Below are 20,975 nucleotides of genomic sequence, written 5' to 3' on the forward strand. Positions count from 1 at the left end.
AAACCTTTGAGTCTGGCTTACTGCACTTAATATGATTTTTTCCAAGTCTTTCCATTTCCTTACAAATGGGGCAGTGTCATTCTTCCTGATAGCAGCATAGAATTCTATTGTGTATAAATACTATATCTTGTTGATCCACTCATCAACTGAGGGTATCTGGTTTGGTTCCATATCTTTGCTATGGTAAGTAGTGCTGCAATGAGCATTGTTGTGCTAATGGATTTAGTATGTCCTTGTTTCTGGATGATTGGGCAAATGCTAAGTAGTAGAATTGCTGTGTCATAGAGGAGATCTATGTTTAGTCTTTTGAGGAATTGCCATACTACTTTCCATAGTGGTTGAACGAGTTTCCACTCCCACCAACAGTGTAGTAGTGATCCCTCCTGGTCACATCCCCTCCAGCATCTGTTGTTAGTACATGTCTTGATCCTGGCCATTCTAACTGGAGTGAGGCGGAATCTTAGAGCTGTTTTGATTTGCATTTGTTTTATGGCCAGAGATGTTGAGCATTTCTTCATGTGTCTATAGGCTATTCTTATTTCTTCAGAGAAGTCTCTCTTGAAGTCTTTGGCCCATCTTTTAATGGGATGGTTGGTCCTTTCTTTGGACTGATTCAATTTTTTGAGCTGTAGATATACTTTAGATATGAGGCCTTTGTCTGTTATATGGTTAGTTAAGATCTTCTCCCACTTTGTGGCCCTTCTATTTAACTTGCTAGCTATGTCCTTTGCCATACAGAAGCTCTGCAGTTTAATGCAGTCCCACTTATCCAGACTTTCTCTGATTTGTTGTGTTTATGGGTCCTTATTAAGAAAGTTTTGACCTGTACCAAGGAGACCTAGTGTATCTCCTATTCCTTCTTGTAAAGTTTTCAGTGTATCTGCTTTTATCTCAAAGTCTTTGACCCATTTGGAGTTAATCCTGGTGCAGGGTGACATAGAAGGATCCCACTTTAGTTTTCTGTAGGTGCTGAACCAGTTCTGCTAGCACCACTTGTTGAAGAGGCTGTCTTTCTTCCATTCTATTTTTTTGGCTCCCTTATCAAAGATTAGTTGGCCATAGGTCTGTGGGTTGATTTCTTGGTCTTCAGTTCTATTCCATTGGTCCTCAGGCCTGTTCTTGTACCAGTACCAAGCTGTTTTGGTTACTATAGTTCTGTAATAGAGTCTGAAGTTTATTATTGAAATTCCTCCTACACTGTTCTTTCTGGTAAGAATTGTTTTTGCTATATGAGGTCTTTTATTATTCCATATGAAATTTTGGATTGCTTCTTCTGTTTCTTTAAAGAATGACATTGGGGTGTTGATGGGTATTGCATTGAATTTGTAGATAGCCCTTGGCAAGATTGCCATTTTCACGATGTTAATTCTTCCAATCCAGGAGCATGGAAAGTTTTTCCAGGGACATACAAAATGAGTTTCTAAGCAGAACAAAGGACCATTTGAGATCAGAGTCCCCAAATTTCTTTTCTGAAAGACACATCCAAAACTTGTAGTTGGGTGTCTTTTGCCCTGCTACCAGCCATCGTTGAACCTGAGCAGAGGAAGGTGACAACTAGGGCTTGGAGAGTTGGAGACTGGCCTTAGCCTATCAGCCTGTGGTCAAGTCCTGCTCATGTCCTAGCTGGGTTCCCTTAGGGCTGCGGTGGATCTGGGAGCAGTGTGGGGACCCAGCTGTACACACTGACCTTATTTTTTAATCACTGCTTTCTCACTTGTATTTGAGATACACTGCTGGGGTTTGTAACTCAGCCATGAATTTCTTCCACTGCTGCTCACATATCTGTAAGCCAAGAATCAAAGGGATTGGACCAGACCATAAACAGGGTAATTCTATGAGTGATAGTTTCTAATAAGGGTCACATAAACACAAGGGACTGTGGGGAAGCTTCTGGTGTTCAGAGTAGGAAGACCACCACACCACAACAGCTTGTGTCATTTAAAAAGAAAATGACAAATGGAAAGACTTGGAAAAAGTTATATTAAGTGAAGTGAGCCAGACCCAAAGCAACATGGGCTCAATGGTTTCCCTCACTTGAAATAATTAGTATACATCTAGGACCCTCCTATCAGAGGATTACAAAAGGGCAAAACCTAGATACATAAGGTCATATAGGATGAGACAAAATGAAAAGGTCTCTAGGATATGGAAACAAGAGCTTTATTTTGAGTGATTGCTGTTCTTAATGTTCTATGTTATTTCTTTTTTCCTTTGTTGCCCTTTGGTTAATGTCATATTGTTACTTAGTCTGACTTTGTTATCTAGTAGATTGTATATAAGTTTATTTGTTATTTTTGAAATATGAAAGGGAAGGTGGGGGAAACAAGTTGATTGTGAGGGGGTGGAGGGAGGGAAATGAGGACAAAAACATGAGAAGGGGCATCAATGTGTGAGAAGTAATGCACCTAGTATCTAGCAAATAACTGTAACCCCTCTATACATTACCTTGATAATAAAAATTAAAATAAAGAAAATGAAAAAATGCTATTATTCTTTTTCTTAATCATTCACCAAGATAAGTATCTGTAGAAGTGTCTTTATGAGTATCTGTTTAAATTGTTTCAAAAAAGGCTGAGGGAAGGGACAGACTAGGATGTAGCTTAATGGCAAAGTGCTTTCCTAGCAAGTCCAATGCCCTGTGTTTGATGAATCCTAGAGGAAAAGTGAGAGAGTAGGAAGAAAGGGGAAGAAGGAAGAGGGAGGGAGGTGGGCAGAGAGATAAGGGGTAGGGAAGGAAGGAGGGAGAGAGGCAGGCAGGCAGGCAGGCAGGCAGACAGACAGACAGCACAGAGAGACACACTGAGGGAATATTAGAAGCACTCTGGTAGGGTAATTTCTTCAAGATCTGTGTACAGGAGATTCTTGTATTACTTTATTCTAGATTCAAAAGCAATTTCAGTACATATATAGGACAGAAGTATTTGAGAAACTATTCCTACCTCTTCTTTGAAAAAGAAATACATTTAGCAAAATAGCACTAGCCTTTCATGCTATTGGATATTTGCTCTGAGAATAAATATTGGTAAAGATAATTAGTCCTTATCTTTGATTTATTCTTTTTGTGGGGTATCTTTAGGCCTTCAGGCTTGAGCTGGTCTCAATAAGTAGAAAATTCATCCTAGTTCTTGCACTGATAATAGCAATAGCAAATCATATCTGATGTTCATAACAATAAAGATTGTTTTGCTTGTGCTTGGAGCAATAAAATGCTTCTAATAAAGCCAGTTTTCTCAATTCTGCCATCTAGGCAAATTGTAGGCTTTACAAAATTAACTTGTGAACTGAATGATTAAAATGTTAAGGGTTCCAACATTAATTCAGAAAGACCTGAAAGTAGGTGAGTTGAATAGAGAAATTCTTTTAAGTTACACATAACTTTAAAATATTGTATAGTGTGGCAGGCCACAGTAGTACCCTAGATTCAGTGTAACTTAAAGATTTTTTTTGTTTTATTAAACAGATACTTTGACAGTTCTGAATTCAATTAATAAAGGATGTATTTAGAGTGAGGAGAAGAAAATATGCATTTTTGTTTGGCCACTGGTAAACAGTAATTTTTAAATGATAAGATTTCTTCTAGACATGGACTTGAGAAATACGATAGAGACAGTAGAATAGGGTTAGGGGAAGGGGGAGCCTTAGGGTTCCCAGTGCAAATGGTAAAATGTGAGAGCACCTGAGTAGAAACACCTGAATCAGCAGGTGGGATGTCACAGAGTTGATCAGAGATGAAGAGGGAACCAGTCCTGCAGAAAGCATCACACCTGGATTACAGACATGCAGATAGGGTACTTCCCAGAAAGAGAATGCTAGACAAGGTCAGGGTCAGGAGGGAGCAACAGAAAGGAAGCCTGACAGTAAAGTTTGGAGATCTGAAAAAAAAAAAAAGATTTCTTCTAGAAACCAAATACCCTTTAATATTAACATAAAAAGAAATGAAAACATACCGAGGTATGTGGTACCCACTGTGGTTTAGGAGGCTTTCTTTATCTGTTTCTGAAAGATGTTTAGTGATTCTTAATAAATAATCAGAGTAAGACTTGTTGTAAAGCTTTCTATATGCTGGAATTGTATGTTCCCTTTGCCTTTTAAATTTGAACAACAACAACAAAAGTCTTGAAGGATGGAACCTAAACAGGCTGTGAGAAAGTAAAAATGATAAGTGATTGGTTTTTCTCAGCACCAATAATGTGGCCTATTTTGTGATTCAGCAAATGCTGCTGTATACTGTTAGTGAAGTGCTTCTTTGAACATGAGATTGTGATGTTGCCTTTAATATTTCATTTATTTGCAAATACCTTTATATCTGGATTTTCAACACAGCTCAAATACTTAAGTACTGTGGAGAAATTCGGCTTTCTGCAGAGTGGGGCCTAAAATGGAGGCACAGGAGCTGTTCTAAGGTTGGCTTGTTTTACCTGGCAGCCTCTCGCCGTTTGCTCAGGTTGTTTCTCTGCTACTGCCATATCAAAACAACAATATAAACTATCAGCATCTCACTCTAATAATTGAAGCTCCTGAGGGTACAGGCCAATATTTTCCAAGAGCTCCCTCTTTGTGGCTGTGCTTACCTGTCTGCTGGCTGTGTTCATAAAACTTGACTCAATTTTGTGGCGTTTTTTTCTCCACCAGGTTTTGTTACCTCTAAGAAAGCCCCTCCTCTGTTCTCGTCCTTTTCATAAGCTCTCAAGAGTTACATGCTAGAACTCACCCCATTCTGTCTGGTCACAGAGACCTCCGGCTTCTAGAGTTCACATTGATGCACAGTGGACCTACCTGTAGTCTCATACCAGCTGGGATGGCCTTGTGACCCGAGCTGTCAAACTAGAATCAGACTTGCTTCTTTGTCCTGTGCCTAGTGCTCTTGTGTGGCTATCATGAAGCCTAGTCTCTGGTGACTCTTGATAGATGAGTTCGAGTAGCAGTGGGGGCTGGGAACCTATAGAGGGTCAAAGCTACCTGCACTCACACTTTTCAGTCACATCTTTTTTTTTCCCCATCTTAGCAGGCTTTATCTTTCCTATTGGGATTATCACCACCACGCTGTTGATACAGCTATTCCTGCATATCAGATAAAGTGCATCAATTACAAGGGTGTATCTCCATCAAAATTTTTGTGTCTCCTTTTGCATTTTTCAAACAATGAATCCACACATTACAAGTAAGGACTGATCTATCATTCATTTAGTTTATTGAGTTTCTGTTGTATGCAGTCAGTCTTCTGTTGTATATATGGCACTTTCAAAAGTATCATATTTGGTAATTGATTGTCCTTGTGGTGTTTCTGTTGATATAAAGTGAAAACAAGGGCTGGGAATGTGGCTTAGCAGTCAGGTGTTTGACTAGCATGCGTGAAGTCTTGGGTTCAATTTCTCAGTACTACATTTTAAAAAAAGACGAAGAAGAAGAAAGAAGAAGAAGAAGAAGAAGAAGAAGAAGCAGCAGCAGCAGCAGCAGCAGCAGCAGCAGCAGCAGCCAGAAGCTGCTCTGTGGCTCAAGTGGTAGAGCTCTAGTCTTGAGTACAAATAGGTTCACAGACAGAGCTCAGGCCCTGAATTCAAGCCCCAAGACTGGCAAAAAGCAAAAAAGTAAAAACAAAGTATAACTCTGCTGTTGATACAGTAGTTTTCAAAGTCATTTATTAGTCAGTTTTTGTCTGAACTTCTGTGACCTTTCTAGTTCTAAAGCTCTTTTGTGATTCTTATTTAACATTTTCTCAGCACTGACAATGACTTTATTTTGAATAAATGTTGCCTCATATCTGATGGCCTGCAACCTTGTCCATTTTTCTCACCCTGTCTCTTGGCCTTGCTGAGCTCATCTTGCTGCCTTTTCCCTTTTAGTCTGCTACTTGACTTTTCTTGACTTTCTCACCTTTTGCTGAGTGACTCTCACCAAACAAAAAGCAATGAGATAGATGGCTTCTGATACCTATCATAAATAAGGATTTAATTCAACACACTTGGCATCACAAGCCATTTGTTGTAATGCTCTGTACTTACAGTGCAGAAATAACTTTTGGGCAGAGAGTTAGAGACTTTCCCATCATGGGAACTTCTATACACAGAGGTGGAGGTGTGGTGCAAGTGACAGATCACCACATTTGACTGAAAAAAACAAGCCAATTCATGAGACCCTGAGTTCAAGCCCCAATATTATCATACAAAATGAAACAAAAGTGCTATATATAAGTGTAAAAAAATCATGCTTTCCCCGGGCTGGGAGTTTGGCCTCCTGGTGGAGTGCTTACCTAGTTTGCCCAAAGACGTGGGTTCGATTTCTCAGTATCACATATATGGAAAAAGGAAGTGGTACCATGGCTCAATTGTTAAGAGCTCTACTCTTTAGGAAAACCCAAGGACAGTGCTCAGGCCCTGAATTCAGCCCCCGACTGGTAAAAGTAAATAAATTTTATAAAAAGAATTATGCTTCCCCATCATTTATTAGTGTTCATGTGATCTGTTGTCCTTAGACTGCTGAGATAGTTCTGTGTAAATTATGCTTATAGAAAGAGTCAAATCCTGCAGTCTGTTCACAGGGGACCTCAGATTTCAGTGCACTCCCATCTTCTGCTTACCCCTACTGCTCTTTATCTCTAGACAAATGGAGATTAATCCACTCTTCTCTTTCCTCCTGTATCTCACTGGCATGTGGCAGGGATTGCCTTTCATTCTTAGTAAGTTGTTGTACATCTTTCCCCTCCTGACAATACAGATCAAAGTTCATTGTACTACCGTCTTCCAGTACCCATGAGTGCCCACGAGTGATTGACTTAGTGATTGCTGATAAACAGAAGTGGAGGTATGTCTCGAGTGGTAGAGCACTAGCCTTCTGTGAAAAAGCCAAGAGCAAGTACTCTGGCCCCAGTAATATCACAGAATAACTTTGCGTAAGGACTTGGAACAGAATAGAAATTTCATCTTCAGTCTTAACCATAGTGACATCCATTCAGGCCAGAGTAACTCCAGGTTTGAGTTGGAAATATTAGCTTATGATGTGGTTATCTGTAGAAAGAAAAAGAAAAAAAAAGTTGGCTAATTTATCATTATTGTTTGCTTGTTATGTGTTGGATACAGAAAAGAGTAATTAAAATAAAAAGCATTCGTGCCTGTCTTAGAATTGCCTGCCTATTTATGGAAGGAAAAAGATTCATAAAATAGGTAAAACAACAACAACCTCATATCATAAATCATATTAACAGAAAAAGGGGAAGGAGATGTGCTTTGAACCTTCAGCTTCTTCACAGCTCATCATTTCTTGATGCCCTCTGCCAGGCTGCATGCTCAGGGAAATCTAATGATATACAAAGCCTCACTGGCAGATACTTCATTACTTCCTCAGTGCATTAGAATCCTTAATGGCCTATGTCACTGGACTAAGTATGGAAATCCTGTCCCCTAAGAAAGCACAGCGGTCTATAAATCATACTCGCCGGAGGATTCTCTCCATCCCTGATACTATATAATAGGTGAAAAAAATGTATACTTTCTGAATTTCTTGAAATGGCAGTGTCAGAATAATGGACAACTTAGTGGTTCTCCACTCAGTGGTTCTTAAAATGTGAGACATGGGCCAAAGGCACCAGCGTCACTGAGGGACCTGTTAGGCATGCAAATTCTGTGGCCCCACCACGGGTACACACGGACTCTGAGGATGGACCAGCAACCAGTTTGGTTTAACCAGACCTCTGGTGGTTCTGATACTCTAAGAGATCTGCACTTAGGTATATAATAAACGGTCATTTTTCACTATTGAGGAAACAAGTCATGAAATGACACAAAATCTTTACCCAGAAAATGTAAAAAGGAATGACACTTTTAGCCATAATTGCATGCCATTTGTGTTGGTGTTTTCTTGTAGTGTTGCCTGTCTCCTGGGAATTAAGCACTTGCTTGGCCTTGTGCTACACATACAATATGATGATTCTCCAAGTTACCTTATCAGGCTTCTGTAATCCCATGAAATAGTTGTCCAGAAATTGGCTTCTTGCCCCTTTCCCATGGGTCACTGTCCTCTGACACAGTGAACTTCAAGAAGAGTCACCCCGCCTTTCTGAACTGTCTTGTATTTAAGTGTCCTGTCATCTTATCCAGAAACTCTCTTCTGTGGCTAATGGAATGTGGAACATGATGCTGCCCAAGAAGACAAGACTGCCCACCCCCTTACCTTGAGTGAATATCCTTATTTAAAGGAAGATGTAGAATCTCAGTCAACATGGGACACTAAGTAAAGAAAAGTAAACAAAGCCTTTTTCAATGGTCACTTTCCTGTAGTCCAAGTTCAAACAATTCTTTCTTCATCAAGCCTTTCTCTTCCTTGTTCTTACATTGATCTTTCTTAAATATAGGTCAGACATTTTTACAGCTCACTAGATTCAGATATTATGACCTGCAGCTCAGGCAAGCAAACTAAGGCATGTGCTTATGGTAAATAATGTTTTATTTGAATTGTCTTTCATATATTTGCATAACCAGTTGAAGTTCATACTGCAGTGGCAGGGTTAACTGCACCTGGAACCATACGGCCCACAAGTGTGAAGTATTTCTTATCTGATACTTTAAGAAAAAGTCAGTAACCAGTAGTGCATAAAGTTTAATCTATTTATACTTAATATAAAGCATGTATTTGAGGTTTTTTTCCTACACTGTTAATTCAAATGGCTTTCTTAATTAATAAACCTTTTTCTCAGACAAATTTAGACCATTAGAACATCTTCATCTTCACTTTTTCTCTCCTCTTGAATCTACAATTATCTAAATTCTCTATTTAAAACCCAGAAGACATTGCTATTGTGATTGTTATTACTACTGAAAATCATTTAAATTTACTACATATTAGTTTGATTTTTCTCTTCTTCTAGCACGTATTTAACCCTTCAATTTAGAACAGCAAAGAGAGTTTTTAGGTTTTCCTAACTGTTGAATGTAATTAGTCCAGGTACAGACCAAATTTACTTATCCTTCAGAAACTGGAAAAGACATTGTTTCGTTGTCTATTATGCATGGTTTCAAATTAGACATCTGCTAACAATGTGATGTTTCACCTTTCTTCTTGTTGCAGGTTTTAGGATTATCTCTTGAGTCATAAGAAGTATCTAGGATGTGCTGAAAAAAAAGTTTCTAATATTTTTACTAACTTGTTTAGCCTTTCCTATGTCTGAAAACTTTCTCTTTTTTTCTTCTTCTGTTCCTCTCCACTTAAATATGGAACACATCTTTCTAGGTTACTTAATATTTGTGTTTCACTACTCTTTTATTTTTTTCTTCTATGTACTATTCAATCTCTATGCATCTATGTTCAATCTGATGTCTGTATACTATTTATTTTTTTTGAGGGAGAATGGGCTGTAAATCTTTAATAGTAGCATTGAAAAAACAAGAAAGAACTCTTCTGGTGGGTGAGGTCATATAGTCACCAGCAGTGGTGAATGGCAGCAACAATGCAAAATAATGTAAAGAATAGCAAGACTGAGCCAGGCGCAGTGGCTCACATCAGTAATCCTAGCTACACAGAAGGCTGAGATCTGAGGATCACGGTGCCAAGCCAACCCAGGCACTCAAGTCCCTGTGACACTTTTTTTAAAAATTTTTTATTGTAATTAATAAAAGGGTTACATGATATTTGCCATATAGAAGGTGCATTAATTCACATACATTGATACCCTTTCACATGTCTTGGTACCCATTACCCTCCCTCCCCACCCCCCGCCCATCTTGGTTTTCCCCCCTTCCCTATCAAATTTCAAATAACCAAATACAAATAAATTCAGTATATCAGATAACAAAGTGAGATACTGTAACAATATGAGATACCCAAGGGACAGCAAAGGAGATGAGAGATATCGTAGTACCTTAAGAACAATAATCATTCATTATATGGCTTTTGTTTCAATATCCTGGAGGTCCTTTCAATTAGCTTCATACTATATGGCCTTATGTATCAAGATTTTGCTCTATTGCAGATCTCTGCTAGTAGAGCCCAAGGTTTCTACTGATTATGACGAATGAGGGAAACCATTGAGCCTAAATTCCTTTGAGTCTGGCTTACTTCACTTAATATGATCTTTTCTAAGTCTTTCCATTTCCTAACAAATGGGGCGATGTCATTTTTTCTGACAGCAGCATAGAATTCCACTGTGTACAAATACCACAACTTGTTGATCCACTCATCAACTGAGGGACATCTAGGTTTGTTCCATATCTTTGCTATGGTGAATAGTGCTGCAATGAACATTGTTGTGCTAGTGGATTTAGTATGCCCTTGTTTCTGGATGGTTGGGTAAATGCCAAGTAGTGGAATTGGTTTTGTCCTCAGAAATGACTACTTCCGGCCTTACTGGGAGAAGCCATGTCTTAGACTAGCAAGGATTGAATCCTATGCATGTCTCTTTCTCACCCCTACCTGCCTTTTTGTTGAAAGGCCTCAGTTTAGGAAAGAAGTTAATGATGGATTGGAAGATTCCAGATTTTGCTTAGCTGAGTCACAGCACTCTTCCCTTCTGTTGAAAGATCATATTCAATTAGCAAATAGGAAATAGTTTTACCTGTCATACATCTGTCAGTACCTGGATTTATGCAGTTGACTTGTATGTTCTATATTAATTAGGTTCTTAGAAGATTAACTAATTATGCCTTAGGCTCACTGATACAAATGTTTTCTATTATATCTGCCAACACATTTCAAATAATTACAGTTGACTAAAACAGCCCCCACACCAAAAAGAATTGTTGAGAGTGTATTGAAACTGATACCAAGGATTTCTAGACATACTAAGATAAGATACTGTGCAGTGCTATCACAGAGATGATATTGTTTTAGTTTCATGATTTCTCTCTCTCTCTCTCTCTCTCTCTCTCTCTCTCTCTCTCTCTCTCTCTCTCTCTCTCTCTCTCTCTCTCTCTCTCCCCCTCCCTCCCTCCCTCCTCCTCCCTCCCTCCCTCCCCCTCTCTCTCCCTCTCTGTCTCCTCCTCCTTCTCCTCCTCCTCCTGCTCCTGCCATCCCTTTCTTGTGTATGTGTATATGTGCATACTCAGGAATGCTTAATTGTACACTGAATCTGAATGTACTGGGAAGTCAGATAAGTGCCTAGACTGTATCATCATGCAGGGACTAATGAGAAATGAAACAGCTCTAGTGGTCCATGATGTTCCCTCCCTCCCGCCCTCTTCCTCTGCTTCTCCCTCTCTCCCCCATTTCCTCCACTCCTCTCCCTAGAATGACTTAGAGCTAAGGAGAAGCCATTGAAGGATACTAAGCAGTGGCTGACATAGGATTAATGTAAAGAGAATGACCTTGTAACCATGAAGAAAATGAATGAGTAGTAGAATGAAATAGTTAGCTAGGAGGCCATTCTGTTCTGGGTAAGGCACTGTGGTCGAGGCAGAGGCAGTGGCAGTTGCTATAGATGGGTCGAGAAAGATTAGAACAAGATTGAGGAACAAAATAAGTAATATTGAGTCACTGATCACTATAAAATATTATAGTTTCCAAAAGGAATCTCTTTGGTCTCAGGAAGGAAAATGTACCTATAAAAGAATTGTACTTGCAGCAATATCTGATCTCATTGTAGACTTTTTTTTTTTAATTTGCAGGAGTGAAAAGTGAGCTCTTGACTAGTCTGTTTCTTCTGCTATCCAAACCTGACCCTGTACAACCATTTTTCCCCCATTCTCGAGTATTAGTACACAAATCTTACATTTAGTGAAGCTCTTTGGTTTTTTTTCCTATCTCAAATAATGAATGTACCGATAATGTTTAGTGCTAATTGTATGCAATTTAATTTTCAGATTGTGGTAATCATTATTGCTGTTTTTATTTTCATTTTCTCTTCCCCAGGCATTGTCAGCTATAAATGTTTAACAAAATTATGCCCTTTGGGGTGATTTTCAATTTTCTCAGTTTGGGAGGCGTATTTTTGTGTCAGTCATAAAGGGTTCAGATTTGGATTATTAAACACTTGAGCCCCCAGTTTCCACAATGGACCATTTAACATTTTCCATTTCCTTGTAAATGGAAAGCTTTGCCCATCTGTATGCTGTTTGGGTGTTTTCAAAGACCTCGTGTAATTTTGGAGTATCTGTGCCTATGCTCCCACCCTGCATTCCATCTCTTGTATACTGTGAGGCTGCTATCTGGGGGGCACAACCAAAAGGGCCTCAGCATTTGTGGGTGATTTTTAGTCACACCTGGGGCCTTCACCTGAGCTCTTAGGCAGGTGGGGGAAACAAGCAAAAGAATTGAGCTTTCCTAACCAGAAGAACTGTTCAGTATATGTCTGGCGGGGTGTGAACGTAGAGGTTTTTTTCCTTTAAAGTAAGCAGACTGTACTGCCACAGACAGATGCTCTTGCCGCTAGGGCCCCTAGAGGGTCAAAACTTGTTGATGCAATCAGTTTTTCTTTCCTCCTCTAATAGCTATTATTCTCTGAAGTGTGGAAATTGGCTGAGTTACAGAGTGTGAATTGATGTTCTTCTCTCTTTTAACCCTCTAGAAATGCATCTTCTGCAGACATCGGGTAAAGAGGGTTTCTGGAGCCTGCATCCAGTGTTCCTATGGCCGATGCCCAGCTTCCTTCCATGTCACATGTGCTCATGCCGCTGGGGTACTGATGGAGCCTGACGATTGGCCTTATGTGGTGAACATCACATGCTTCCGCCATAAGGTTAACCCAAATGTGGTAAGGCTTGCTTTCTTTTCTCTGACAGCGAGACTGCATCTGGATTTCCTTCTGTACACTTAGCATGCTTTATTCAGCTCTGTACTCATTATCAGCATGTCCAGATTGTGAGTTTCTTGAGGGCAGGAATTACACATTATGAGTCATAGGTATTTGTCTAGGTCCTGCGCATTGCCACAATAAATACTACTGAGTTGAGTGGGTGTATGAAAGAGAGTGTCCGTTCTGGTTTTGAATCTGTATACAGGGCCTCTGCACATAGTCAGGGTGTGGGAGATCATTTCTTCAAGGTGAACAATGAACAGTGCCACCTGGGATTCTGCAGTGTACAATCTCAAACTCTACACTGTTCCCTTAGGCTTCTATTCATCTCTCTTGGAAGAAATGAATAGCAGCAGTATTGACAAGTGACTGGGGGTTTGGCCAGGAACTTTTGAATTTTTGCTGCCTTAGAATGGATAAAGGGAGTCCAGAGCCCTGCGAAGGATAGTCTCATAGAAAAATAGAGACTAGAAAATATTCATTAGTTTTCTCCATTTCACATAGGTCTTAACTTTCCTGAGAAAACGGTAGTTGTGACCAAAGAACATGTGAATTTGACCATAGTTCACTTTACTTATTTTTGGTGAATGAGATTTTCTCTCTATTTCAAAAGCCTAAAAACAACTATGAAGACAGAGAGAGAGTTAATATGCCATGGTTAATATTCCTATCTGCCATCACTGTTTTTGTCTAACAAAGAGAAGACTAAAACTTTGTAGAGTTTCCCTGCTTTGCTAACTGGCTGCTCTTTTGGTTATCCCTGTGGGACTTGGCCACAGGCTATTTCAGCTTCACATGCTCTTCCTAACCGTAATAACCTCTGATGAGCAGCCTGCTAAGCTGCCAGTTTTGGTTTATGGAGCCATGACCCCACACACAGCAAATTTTCCAGATCTTTGTAATGATTACAGCAATTTCCATTGGCATCTTGAGAGACATTTGACATTTGTGGGTTGGGACTCTTGTGCAGATGTGTGTGAATGCTCAACTGTACAGTGATGTCACCAACTGTCATACATATTTTAAAGTTATTTTCCATTGTTTTTAGGCCATTTGTTCATGCCTTTTCTTTAGTTGATGTGTTCTTGCGAAGAACACATCAGCAGAAAATATGTTTAAAGACTTGTACTTTGCCATTTATAGTGCTGTCAGTATTATTACTTCATTAAATGACCCACATGAATGCACTGAGCTTAAGCAAAGTCATGATCTTTAGGGCCAGACTGGTTGGTTATCACACTTAGATTCTGCCAGTAAAATACGTGCCACTTTATACACAGTTGTTATTTCTGAGCCTCCATTCCCCATCTGTGAAAGATGGGTTTAAGCTCACATTACTGTCATTTCTACTTCTACTACTAGTGGTGTGACACTTTTACCTGAGCTAGTTCACAGAGGAGAAATTTTCTGTTTCAGGAATAAGGAACCCAAGTTCAGCAATGTTCAGTTCATGTTTAGTTCAGTGCAGTTGTGAGTGTTTCTTTAGTCCGTTCCCAAATGGATGTTGAATGCCTAACTACAAAGTCAAATAAGTGCTAAGGTATCCATCTACAGCTTTGTGTGGAATCATACCCTCCCATTTTAATATTCCGATGCACTATGATTGTGGATGATTATGTTGAAGTTGCTGTTAAAGAGATCTAGGTGTTTTAATCAGCACCTCATTGCTCTTAACTGTAGTGTGTGGTTTAGTCAGGCTTGAGTTACTAATGAATTTCATAAATGAAATGAAAAGAAAATATTTGACTTTAGGGAGATTTAGAAACTACTTTCCCCTATATTATAGATCTATGTTAAGACTGATCTATTTTATAAATGGAAGGAAAACATAATTTACAGCATGACTAGTCACAACTTTTCCTTATGAGGAAAAAAATTTAGTGTTGCTATATTGCCTTTGAGTTCTCTAGATGAAAACACTATATTATGGACACCGGATTTCTGAAATAAAGTCTTGGTGGGTATTACTTTCCCATTCTTCTTCAATTAGACTCCATGAATGGATTTCTTTCCAAAAGTGTTTGGGAACTAACCAGAGGGATTTATAAAACCTGGCAACATTGCTCAAAAGCATTGTAGTTTCCCTCCTTTATTAAATGTCTTTCCCTTTTCAAACATAAAGTGTTCAAATATACACAAATATTTCTCTTTTTGTAAATGATGAATGCTAGGAGACATGCTCCCAAGAGAAGAAACTGTAGTTTGTCTATATTCTCAAGCATGCCTTCATTAGTTGATTATTTAAGGGTAATGAGCAATTGCTGAATTGTAGCAGTGAAAACTATAAAATAAATGTCTGGGCTAACTTGGCAGCCTGAACCAGTTGTTTTCATAAAATCAAGGAGGGTCCTGTAGGAAATGAAATATAAACTGATGATTTAATAGAATCTCCCTTTTCTATTTACAGAATGGTTCTAATTTTTACCTTCTCTTTTCCCCAATATTTGCCTTATCTATCAAGAAGGACCATCCAAATTCTATTATTCCTTTAGTGTCCTAGGTTTAAATCCACAAGCTTATTCAGAATTATGGAATTTAGGGGAAATACAGTATGTGAGTTTGTCTAGTTTATTGTAGTATACTTTTTCATTGGGTAGTAAATATACTTTGAAATTTAAAAGGCAAGTATTTGAAAAAATAGGTAGCTTTAAAATTCTCAAAGATTTGTAAATGAATATTTGACAGAAAGCACATGGTTGATCCTTCTACATTTTACTATCATATCGATTCATGTTCTTACCAAACATTTTTTGAATGGCACCTGCTGTCTTTCAAATGTAAGCTCTTATTTGGGACTTAGATGCTGCAGGAAGCTGATGCACCAGTGCAGGTGAGCCGAGATGGGGAACAGCGGCCATATCTTGGTTTTGGAGACACTTCGAAGATAGACTTAAAGGCCTTGGTAAGTCAGATGTAGTGGAGAAGGAAGAGAGAATTTCTAGTTAATTGAGAATCAATTACAAGAAAGAGTTTTGTCTGCATTGTTCTACCTTAATGTTGGGACTATAAAATATACCATTGGGTTGAATTCATCTTTTAGATTTCTTTTTTATTTTACTTCAGTATAGAACCTAATTAATTGTTCAGTTCTGCTCCCTTTAGTTTTTCTCATACATTTTTTTTTCCACAGAGGCAACAAAAATTTAGCTATTTTTCTAAAGTAAGCTGGATAGTGCCATTTCCATAGACTCACTCATGTAGGTGACTTAGATCCTTTATCCTTTATGGCTTTGTATTTCACTGGTGATAGGTTTGTTTGGATGATTATTTCTCCTTTAGCAATTTTGATATTGTGTTCAATAAAGTTTGCTGTGACTAACGGTACTCTTCCTAGGCTTTTGCACAATTATTTGGTATTTGTGTATTGTATGTCTTGTACCTTTACTTCCAGTGGCATGCTGAATTTGCACTGGTATGGAAAAAAACAAGGAGAGAATTCTTATTTTTTAACCAGTCTTGGGGCTTGAACTCAGGACTCGAGCACTGTCTTTGGGCTTTCTCAAGACTAGAGCTCTACCACTTGAGCCATAGCACCATTTTTTTTCTATGTATGTGGTAGTGAAGAGTCAAACCAAGGTCTTTGTGCATACTATGCAAGCACTCTACCACTAGGCCAAACTCGCGGCACCAAAGGAGAGAATCCTGATTGAAACAGAAGTACAGAGTAAAGAATTATTGGCAGGGATTAAGAAAAAAAATATTATAGTGATTCAGACCTAAATCTGGTCAATAGTCCTAAATCTAGCATACACTTTAAAAATAAATAAATAAATAGATAGATAGATAGATAGATAGATAAATAAATAAATAAATCCTGGCTGGGAATTTGTCCTAGCAGTAGAGTGCTTGCCTAGCATACAAGACCTAGGTTTGATTCCTCAGTACCACATACACAGAAAAAAAACCCGAAGTGGTATTGTATCTCAAGTGATAGAGCTCTGGCCTTGAGAAAACTTAAAGATAGTGCCTAGGTCCTGAGTTCAAGAGTGGGGACTGGAAAAAATAATAATAAAAGGCAATAATATATATATTTCTATTAATAGAAATGTTTTGTTTTGATCTTAGTCCTTTTATCCTAAATTATAGAGACTTACAGTCAGATTTTCCTTAGAGGAAAATGCTTAGCCACAAACCTTGTATTATATTTACATTTGGAACCAAATTTCCCTTTTTCTTTTTTTTCTTGCCAGTCCTGAGCTTGAGCTCAAGGCCTGAGCACTGTCCTTGGACTTTCTCAAGGCTAGAGCTCTACCACTTGAGCCTCAGTACCACTTCTGGCTTTTTTTCTATGTATGTGGTACTGAGGAATTGAACCCGGGTTTTTGTGCATGCTAGGCAAGCACTCACCACTAAGCCAAACGGCCCCACCTTGTTTTTTTTTTTGTTTGTTTGTTTTGTTTTGTTTTTATTAGGGAAACCCAGTGTAGACATTTTTCTTAATGTTGTTAAGTAAACTAAATATATCTTATTTCAACCCTTAAAACTGCTCAATACTCCTCAATTTGCTTTCTTCTAGCTATTTCTTTAGTCACTTTCTTAGGAAGGACCAAATCAGTGATCAGAAAGCCTTTCTCCACCATGTCCTGTCAATAGAATGAATGGAGCATTAGAAAGTCTTCTGCAAATCCCATGCTCTTAGTGTAGAGCCTTTAGGGATTCCATGTTTTTCCACACTATCTTGGCTAGTGCAGTTAGGAAGAGCCTTATTCTATCCTGTCTTTTGTGAGGCCAGCTTATTAGTCATTGTGGGCTGTAGAGGATAATGCCATAGACACCAACCCATTCCCCACACCAACCTCACAGCCTCAAGCCAGGGACTTTACTGTCTCTTTTGAGATACCTTCAGCTTGCCTTCTGCCCTTCTTCCTTTTCCAGACCTCTTTCAAAATGTGACCTCTTAGTGAGGGCTCTTGTGCCTAACCAGTCTGGCATCAGCTGCTTTGGTTTGAGTCCCACTTCTGGTGCTAAGTGTTTAACAAGGTTTCTGAATTTTTGAGTACAGACAGCAGATGTTTTCCACTGACAGCTTCAATTTTAATAAACCATGGATGCAAAATATAATCAGAATGGAGAAACTATGTAGAATAGAGTACTGTTTCTGTGGTATTTTTCCTGCCTACTTTAACCTTGTAGAACTATCCAGTAGACATGGATATATACTGTTTGGCTGGCACTAATAGACACCATATTTCACTGTGTACAGTTGCTTTTTTGTGTGGATTTGCTGAGGGAGAGGGAACTAAACTCTTATGTTTCATCCATGTTAAGCAGATACTTTAACACTGAGCTGTCCTCCTAATAAGTTTTCACTCAAAGCTAGTGCTCTACTACTTTGAGCCACAGATCCACTTTTGGTTTTCTGTTGGTTAATCAGAGATAAGAGTCTTATGTACTTTATTTTTTTGCCTGGACTGGCTTTAAACCATGATCCTGAGAGCTCATCCTCCTGAGTAACTGATATAGGTGTGAGCTACCAGCACCTGACCTACAGTTATGCTTTGTAGAAGACTTTACTCTTAACAATACGGACTTTGCCATGTAAGGTGAGTTTTTCAGCCAGTCTCTGGACCAGCTGATCACAGAGCCATACTGATTTTCTTCATTCTGGAGATAGCTGATATTATACTTGTGAGCTAAGTATTCATATTCATATGTCTTGTCACCCTGAGGACAAAAGCTAATTTCTGCTCTTAAGTGTGTGTGTGTGTGTGTGTGTGTGTGTGTGTATACATGAAAAATTAATACAAATTAATGAAGCTTTAAAATGAACAAGAAGACAATATTTAATATTGATCATAATATAATCATAGAAGTACATCAGCACTTTTCATTAATTTTTTTTTTTTGTGGGTCATGGGGCTTGAATTTGGCATGGGCGCTGTCCCTGAGCTCTTTAGCTCAAGGCTATTGACCTACCCTTGGGCCTGAGTGCTGTTCCTGAGCTCTTCAGCTCAAGGTTACCTACCTATTCTTGGGGCAAGCCCCACTTCCCATTTTCTAGAGGTTAATTGGAGATAAGAGTCTCAGGTTCTTTTGTGCACAGGCTGGCTTTGAACCTTGATCCTCAGACCTTAGCCTCCTGAGTAGCTAGGATTACAGGCATGAACCACCATGCCCAGCTCATTAATCCTTGTATTAGAATAAATACTTGTAAAGAGTGGCACTATGGGCATTTCAGAAAGAATTTAAAGCTATTTAAATTGCTATTGTAACAAAATAGAGCTTTTATAAAACCTTGATTTTTCAGCTCTTTTAAAATATGGTTTGGGTTCTATGTAGAATATGTTTTCATCGGAAAGAGTATTTTCCTAACCCTTTTAGTTGTCTTTGAAAAACGGCATATTATCCATGTTTTTGTTTGTTTGTTTGTTTTTTAATATCAATGCCACTAGGCATGGGGGCTCACACCTGTAATCCTAGCTACCCAGGAGGCTGAGATCTGAGGATTGCGGTTCTAAGCCAACCAAGGCACTAAAGACTTTGAGACTCTTATCTCCAACTAACCACCAGAAAATCGGAAGTGGTGCTGTGGCTCAAGAGGTAGGGAAATAGCCTTGAACTAATGCGCTCCAGGACAGAGCCAAAGCCCAGAGTCCAAGCCCCACACCTAACCAAAAACAAAACAAAACAAAACAAAAACCCAAACAAACAAACAAAAAAACCTAGAAAGCATTAGGCCCTGAGTTCAGACCTCAATATTGAAAAAAAATTTTTTAATTTGCATCATGTAGATATTAGGTTTAATCACAAATGTAAGCTCATCAGAATCTCCAGGAGAAATTTGTTATTAGGTTTTGTCTTCACCAATTTAAAGTGTGCCATGGAGGCAAAGAGTCACTCAGTAGGCTTAGGATCCCTCTGGGAGGAGTCCACAGGGGTCCGCTGTATTAGAAAATAGGGAGATGGTGTACTTGATACTTATCTCTTCCAAGGTTCACTGATCTGGTTACATTCTCTTTTTAAACATAGTTAAGGTATATTTTCACATAAAGTGCCTGCTCAATTTTTCATAGAATTAATATTTCTTAATTTCTTGAAAATTTAAAGCATCTCAGCAGTTTATACTCTTTAAAAAATAATTGCAGCATATATTATCATCTGGTAGCTAGGGTAAGGTAATTTAAAAGTGTCACTAATCCCATATTTTAATATTAGTATAAGAGCCGAGCACCACAGATAATAGTGGAAAAATCTAAATGGAATGGGTGAGTAGACACATGACAGACAAGGGAATTTGATGTTCTCATGTCTTATAAAAGTGCAAGACAGGGTTTTCAGTTCCTCCGTGGAAAAAACAGTAATTAGATGCCATAGTCAAAATGGAATCCACAGATTCTGACAAAATGTAATGAAAACATAATTTTTAAGACTTCTAATGGCAAGCAATAGATCAAGCAATTAAATTTCCCACAGTTATGTCTGAAGAGCTATTCTCTAGGTCTACATTTTATGTCCCCTTTCAAATAAATGTGACAGGTGAAACTTTCGATTCATTCAAAGGTTATATGAAGTTTCATGGCAGGAAGTCGGGGAGGCCAACTTTCTTGTCCTGCCCTTCTGTGGAATGTTGGAAAGACATGGCGCTGACATACATCTCGTAGACAGATCAGTATTTTTCCTGCAGGTGGTTTATGGACACTCCTCAGCTGAGTTGACCAGTTTTCATTGTAAGGGGTTATGCCTTCTCTCTTGTCTTCTCATCCCTTGCTGGATATAGAACATTAGTGAAATGGTACAGCAGTGGCTGAGGAAACATAGGAAAGCCTTGTTTGTAGCACTCTTCAGTGGATGATCATGTTAGCTTTTCTCCAGTAGTCGTTGTCTTGGCACTGAGAAGTTTTGCCTGGAGCAGAAGTAGGGACAAGAAAAACACTCTTAGCTGGGTGCAGTGGCTCATGCCTGTAATCCTATCTACTCAGTAGGCTGAGATCTGAGGATTGTGGTTCAAAGCCAGCCCAGGCATTAAAGTCCAAGAGACTCTTATTTCTAATTAACCATTAGAAAACTTGGAGTGGCGCTGTGGCTTCAGGGGTAGGGCAGTAGCCTTGAGCTGAAGAGCTCAGGGACAACACCTGGGTCCAGAGTTCAAGCCCCATGAACAACAAAAAGAAAAAAAAAAAACAAAAAAAACCACTCTTCTTTGGGTGGGGGAAGGGAAGCAGCATATTCTTTCCTGAGGTACCTTAAATTTTGTTTGTACCTCCTTGGATGTTGGATAGACCCTTAGTTGCATTTAGCTCTTTTTCTGCAGTATATT

At 38.9% G+C, this 20,975-nt stretch overlaps 1 protein-coding gene across 3 annotated transcripts in view; it reads left to right on the forward strand.

Annotated features, from left to right (window-relative positions):
- Positions 1-20,975, forward strand: part of Kdm4c (lysine demethylase 4C) — a 313,858-nt gene that overhangs the window by 242,747 nt on the left and 50,136 nt on the right. For 2 of the 3 annotated variants that reach the window (XM_090329959.1, XM_090329957.1), the window contains exons 18-19: positions 12,491-12,676; positions 15,519-15,620. In XM_090329959.1, coding sequence (XP_090186085.1) covers positions 12,491-12,676; positions 15,519-15,620 — 288 coding nt within the window. The remainder of the gene's footprint in view (positions 1-12,490; positions 12,677-15,518; positions 15,621-20,975) is intronic. The other variant, XM_090329958.1, reaches the window with a different exon arrangement.

Source organism: Megascapheus bottae, chromosome 3 (assembly GCF_031878675.1).
Source record: "Megascapheus bottae isolate mThoBot1 chromosome 3, mThoBot2.hap1, whole genome shotgun sequence".
NCBI lineage: Eukaryota > Metazoa > Chordata > Mammalia > Rodentia > Geomyidae > Megascapheus > Megascapheus bottae.